Source organism: Pyxicephalus adspersus, chromosome 2, assembly GCF_032062135.1.
Source record: "Pyxicephalus adspersus chromosome 2, UCB_Pads_2.0, whole genome shotgun sequence".
Classification (NCBI taxonomy): domain Eukaryota; kingdom Metazoa; phylum Chordata; class Amphibia; order Anura; family Pyxicephalidae; genus Pyxicephalus; species Pyxicephalus adspersus.
In genome coordinates this window covers 91,922,546-91,929,480 of record NC_092859.1, presented here as the reverse complement: position 1 = coordinate 91,929,480, position 6,935 = coordinate 91,922,546, and the positions used below count along the sequence as shown (strand labels likewise).

The 6,935-nt window shown below is 37.1% G+C and overlaps 1 protein-coding gene across 1 annotated transcript in view; it reads left to right on the top strand.

The window, feature by feature from the left end:
• The window catches only part of PDZRN4 (PDZ domain containing ring finger 4), a 79,950-nt gene extending 74,745 nt beyond the window's left edge, over positions 1-5,205 (top strand). Inside the window, exons 7-8 of the mRNA XM_072401476.1 lie at positions 1,360-1,476; positions 3,106-5,205. Of these exons, the coding sequence (XP_072257577.1) occupies positions 1,360-1,476; positions 3,106-4,629 (1,641 nt within the window). The 3' untranslated portion in view covers positions 4,630-5,205. The remainder of the gene's footprint in view (positions 1-1,359; positions 1,477-3,105) is intronic.
• Positions 5,206-6,935: the final 1,730 nt, after the last annotated feature.

Below are 6,935 nucleotides of genomic sequence, written 5' to 3'. Positions count from 1 at the left end.
CGGGACATTCAAATCTATTTGTATTGCATTCAATACAAAATAACAGTTTTGAATGCAATACAGTGGATTTATATGTGTAAAAGGGGTACATTGTTTTTCATGAACATTTATTTATATATTATACTGTAATACATATACATATATTATACTGTAAAATAAATTTTCATGAAAAACAATGTACCGGAAGGCAGGGGTGGGAACCCAGGGCTCTGGAGCTGCATGTGGCTCTTAAGCTTCCTTGTTGTGGCTCTCTTCCCTATTTACCGCAGCCGGTGTTAACACTTCCACCGCCGGGGTAAGGGGACACTCCCTCTTCTTTGTATGCATTGCGGAGAAGAGGGATTTCCCTTTAGGGGCAATCCTGGTGGGGGCGCAGCCATCAGCACGGGAGTAGATAGAGTCCCCGGGTGCTTACACGTGGGACACGGGACTAGATGCAAAAGTAGTAACAGAGAGCCAGGAAAAATTAAGTAAGGGGGTCACAATCTAATGTCCCTACCATCATCATATCTCATTAATGTAGTCTAAGATCATTATTTTAGGGGAAGCCAATTAACTTTAATTAAAAAAATAGAAGTGAACCTTACTTGTAGAAGTGAAACTTGCCAGTAGCTGCAGCATTTCCCACCCTCGGCTTATACATGAATCAATCAATTTTCCTGTTTTCCAAAGTAAAAATAGGTACCTCGGCTTATACTCAAGTATACCCATATTCTGCTACATTTCATGAAAGGGTATGGATGACATTGCATGCTTCTTTTCCTGGTCAGTTAGTCTTTTGGACAGGTTTGGCAGTGTTCCCATATGTACGTGAATGGATTGTGGCATCATTAACCATATATTTTTATATGCCCATGACTTATGCAGGTCTACAATATTTTCAGCTCTTTGGAATCTTCTGAGCCTATTGTAAGCAAGCCGCCTGATGAATTTAGGCCAAATTTATTTTTGGCATTGGAGTTGAAGTAATTTCAACATTTTCGAGCACATTTAGCTTTGATGTGAAAAAATAAATGCAGAATGGGAGTAGTTTTACCTCTAACCACTTTCTACCCTGCTTTAGAGCTGACACACCAGGCAGAGCACAGCGCACTTACACATTTACTACTGTTTATTGATACTTATAAAATCTTTCAATGTGTTATGGGATCCCAACATTATCAACAATTGAGTCTTATTGTTTATCCAATGGATGAAAGGCAGTCGAGATGAATATGTTATCATCCTTATTTTGGTGCAAAGCATCGTGTTTCAAAAGAGTCATTATGATGAAAGGAAGTGGCCAGGCATTGCTATTAGGGCATACACCACATTACCATGTGTTAGTACTAATATGATGTACTAATGTATTCTTTACAGCTGGATGAAGGATGGCTTGATGATGAAAGGAATGAATTCTTGGAAGAGTTAAACATGCAGATGCTGGAGGAACATCATAATGAAACCGTACAGTACACTGCTAATGAAGTGCAACAGGTACAAATGATTCAAATTTCAATGAAACACACATTAATAAACACACAGTATAATGTAATTGTATTATTTTATTTTTTATACCAGCAGAGAGAATTCATAGCGCTTATAAAAGTTCCCCTTTACAAAACAGCTGTACTTGCATATCATTTATGCCATATCTGCCACTGACACTTTGCCCAGAGCATTATGTACATTCACAACTTTTTCCTCATTTAGACAGAATCTGCCTGTCTTTCTGCATTTAAACTGCTATTTAAAATGTTCTACATTGCTTATAATGAGTGGTGTAAATGTAAAAAGTAAGTCCTTGGGGAATAATATTGTACAAGCTAAATATAGTATGTATAGTATAGCTCAACTAAACGATAGCACATTGGAAGATCTAAACATTAACTGAAGTGTAAATTTTAGACATAGTTATACTTATTCATAGCATATTAGTCATTTAGACCCTATCATGTTACAGTTTAGGTTATTTTATGGAACCCGGAACCCAAATGTCTTCTCAGGAGTTTTGGATGAAAACTCCTCTGTAGGTCAGACATACAGCCTCATTTTGTTTTTATTTTTATTTTTTATTTATTACTAAATGCTTTAGTACAGCATGATCACAGAAACACACAGTTTGCTTTTTTTACCCACAATTTCATCAGATTACTGTTGAATGCTAACACATCCAGTGTATACCGATGTTTTAAGTCTTATAAAGTCATGCTTCAACTTTCTACATACTCAAAGACCATAAAGTCTGGAGTCTTTCAAAAAGACAATAAGTCTAATTTAAATTGGTTTCCAAAAAGTTAAAAACACCTTCTGTTTGTTTGCATTGGCTGCCAAGGTGCCCACCATTTGAATTTTTGTTTTTACCCACCAATTGTGATAGAAGTCTCATTCTTCTCCACCTCAACGGAGGTATTGGGAAGGTTCAACGGAAACATACAGTATGCAATATTAGACATAATGATCATTTAAGTTGTAGGCAATATAACAATCATAAATATAAGAGAAGGAAAGAAAAGTGGAAATATTAACCCACTCTCCTCCTGTCTGATAACAGCATAATCAGTGTTTGTTTTCTGCATCAGTCAAAAATACAATATCAACACATATCTATATGACCATATAGGAGCCGATCCCATAGTAACCAACTCGTACTGTTTTTGTATATTTTCTTCTAAGTATGCTTAGAGTCTTACATTGATAACATATTGTAAACATAAGTGAATGAATATGCTCAAATATCATAAAAATCCTTAATTCTCAACACAAGACACAATACTTATTTACATAACATTTGTTGGGTCTTTCTGCTTCTGCTTTCTGCTTCTGTAACATTGATTACCTTACACAAATATATGTCGATATATAGTAAAAAAAATCTTCATTTAAAGTGCCCTCTTCTGCTAATCTCTGTATCTGTACAATAGAGCCATTTATCCACAAATGCAATCCTGCCTTACTGTTTACAAAAAGTAAAGAAAATCATGAGAATGGCTTTTGTAAGCACTTTTACTAATAGTGAAATTGTTAATTCTGTATTTGTTTTAAGGCACAATTCCATGCTCGAGTTAGTATTGCTGAGGTTGCAATACTCTAAAATGAGTTAATGAAATCTTTTCTTCTCCTCAGCAGAAAAAGCCAGAAGAGGAAGATGGTACAACTGACACAGCAACTTCATCGTCCAACAACCATGAAAAAGACAGTGGTGTAGGACGCACAGATGAAAGTCAGCACCATGATGAGAGCTCAGAAATGGAAAATATAGTCAAAGACCACAGAATCGCATGTCTTCAGAAAAACCCAAAGCTGAGACAGAGTCAAGATACATTGGGAAGTATTGAACTCCAGTTTAATGACAGTATGGTTTCTGGGGAATATATAGATTCTGATCCTACTATAAGTCAAGAAGATGATTGTGAAAGGTTTCGACAATTGTTAGAGCTAAAGTGCCAAATCCGAAACAGAGGAGAGTATGACCTGTACTACTCCAGCAGTACTATTGAATGCAGCACAACAGAGCCTGTTGGAGTTGAACATGAGTTACAGCTTTTAAATGAAGAGCTGAGAAGTATTGAACTTGAGTGCCAAAGTATAATGCAGGCACACCGGCTCCAAAATGTTAGAAAGCAAACTAGCAATATTTTGGAAATTCACAGTGATGAGTGTAATTATAATAATAGCACAGGATTTCAGATTGACAAAGATGGTAATAACAGAGAGCACACAGAGCGATCGGATAAGGACAGTTCCAGTGCGTATAACACAGCAGAAAGTTGTAGGAGCACGCCACTGACTATAGACAGATCCCCAGACAACTCATTACAAAGAATAATAAGCATTACAAATCGAAAAAATCTCAGTAGCACCATTGTAACAAACCATTTGTCATCTGGACTAAGCAGCATTGAATACACTCCAACCAAATCTATGTCCACTGCGCAAAATCATCCAGTAGAATACCAAGATAATATGTTAGAATGCAGCAGGTTTACAGACCATGGAAAACCAATCCCAGATGAAATCCCTTACCTTTCACCATACCACAGTTCATCATACAGATATGGAAATATACCACTTCATGCAAGACATTATCAAAGTTACATGCAACTTGTTCAGCAGAAAACTGCAGTGGAATATGCACAAAGCCAACTGAATCTAGTAACAATGTGCAGAGATTCTCAGAGGTCATTAGAGCCACGGATGGAATGGAAAGTAAAAATAAGGAGTGATGGTACAAGATATATCACTAAAAGGCCAGTAAGAGATAAACTTCTTAAAGAGCGTGCCTTAAAAATCAAAGAAGAGAGGAGTGGTATGACAACAGACGATGATACAATGAGTGAGATGAAAATGGGGCGATACTGGAGCAAAGAGGAAAGAAAACAGCACCTTATGAGGGCAAAAGAGCAGAGGAGGCGTAGAGAGTTCATGATGCGCAGTAGACTAGAGTGTCTTAAAGAAAGCCCGCAAAGAGGCAGTGAAAGTAAAAAGGAGATCAGTATAATTGAACTAAGTCACAGAAAAATGATGAAAAAACGAAACAAAAAGATCTTAGACAACTGGATGACAATGCAAGAACTTATGACACATGGTGAAAGATCTCCTGATGGTGCCAGAGTACATAATGCCTTTTTATCAGTCACTACTGTTTGAGTAGGACTGTAAAAGAGTAGGCTATCTTTTTGGATAGAGTACGATTGCCTCGTTCAATGTGGCGTTTTTATATATTTTGTGACTGTTTATAGTTTCAATTTTATAAGCAAATCTATTTGGCAATTTTACATTTTTTTCATATATAACTAATTTGCTTATTAATATTGAATGATGTGTGAATATATGAAAATGATCTTTTTTTTGTAAAAATGAAACTTGAAAGAAAGCCATTTGTTTTCTTACAATGTACCTTATGTACGTTTACAGTTTTGATTTATTTCTCTGGTTCAGTTTTTTTTCTACTTTCATCATAACTTACGGTAAATGCCAAAATAAACAGTTTTATATCCATGATATTTGAAGTACATACAGATAAAGTGCAATGTACCAGATCTCATCTTATGCTTCAGAAATGTTTTCGATTGAGAATGTGTACACGGAATATGTAATTTACAACTGTATTTGTTCAAGTCAAGTGTCAGTAGGCAACCTTGCCACCATTTGTGCTGGCATCAGTCATGTAGCTAGATATAACTGTGGAGATGGAAGCAAAATAAATTATTATTCATCATTGTTGATGAGAATGGATCTTTTTTTCATTTAACCTCAGGCACACAAAAAAAATATGTATATGTAGGGCACATGTAATGGATTCCCTCATTGGGTCTGATTTATTAAATCATCTCCAAGTGTGTGTGTGATCTAACAAACCTGAAATGGATCTGGTCTAAGATTGAAAACATTTGCCAACTAATAACAAATGATTTTTAAGAAATCCATTTGAAATTTGCAAGATCTCCCAGGTTTTCCCACGATACTTGTTATCTATCTTAAAAGTTTATCTATCTCTAGCGCAGAGAACTGTAATAAATTAGGCCCAGTGTGTAGATGTGCCCTATTTGGGTTTGTAAAGTAAAATATATTGTACACAGACTCATTCATCGATCATAAGGTAATACTATGAAAAGAGATGGCATTGTGCTAGTACAAGAATGAAGAAGCAGTCCCGGCAAGACTTCCATACTACAGACGCAGGACAGCACCTTATAAACTGCAGGCATCACCAAGAAAAATGCTGGTTGCACTATGATATTATTACTATTTGATTCAGAGACATCTGCATTTTGTTCATGGTGATTCTTACTGCAGGAACAATTACAGGCTTTTGAACACATAATAACAAATAATGTATGGACCCAATTCCAGACTTCCTACACCCACATTACATGCTTGTATAGACTTGACAGTACCATTATCTAGTCTTTACTCCTTACTTTATTATCAGATGCTAGTGCCTTCCCCTAAGTTACCAATTTTTTAACCAATGAAGGAAACAAAATCTTGCTAGTGGTTCAAAGTATTAAAAATGGTATTTTTTAGGAAAAAAATTTAAATAGGCAATTTTATTCAAATTAATCAAATCTGCTATAAAACATTTTATGCATGCATGTGTGTGTGTTAGCCAATTTGCCCTTCTTCAAAGCCCAATGCTGGTTTTGTACTTTTTTTTACCCGAGGCCAGCTACCTAGTGATGCCTCCTCTCCCCCAACTGTTTTGAAAGAAAGCTCTTAAGGCTATGTTAAGACTGATAATGAGTGTGCTTACAGCTTGATCATGCCAGGTGTCATAATGCTACAAGTAGCTTCTCCCAGCAGCTGCCCCATACTGAATGCATTTGGGAGGCAATGATTGGTTCAGTACCAGATACTAAAGCCTGCTGTCAAATGTGCAGATGCTGGTTCTTAAAAAAACAGCACTGTGCAGTGACTGAGCTGGGACACCTGCAAGATCCCTGAATCCTGAAGCAGGTGAAGGGGAGGCCAGAGAGAGAGGAAGGGAGAAAATATAATATGAGAGAGGAAAGAGAAGGGGAGAGAGAGAGTAGAATGGAAATGGAGCGTAAGAGGAGAGTAAGAGAAAGAGGGGAAGAGAATCAGCTCACTTACCAGTGCAGGAAATCTTAACCCCTGCCATTCATTCAGAAAAAGGACCCCCACCCCCTACTCAGCTGAAAAGAAGGCTCCCTGGGCACGGTGTCATAAAGCTTCCAGTTGTACCATTCTGGTAGATACAACAGCTAATAGAGGTTGAGCCCCACTGAATCTCAAAAGTGTGCAGTTAGAAGGACTGGATGTGCCCTCCAGGGGCCATGCTGCCTTAGTGGCCTATTTAGAAATATAGGCTATAGACTGTGGCCGGATATCTGGTTGTCTACCTATCAAAGAAGTAAAGCTACATTCCAGCAAACCACTTATGGCTAGGAGAGGGACACACACATCCCAATTTTCTATCCACCAAGGTGTTA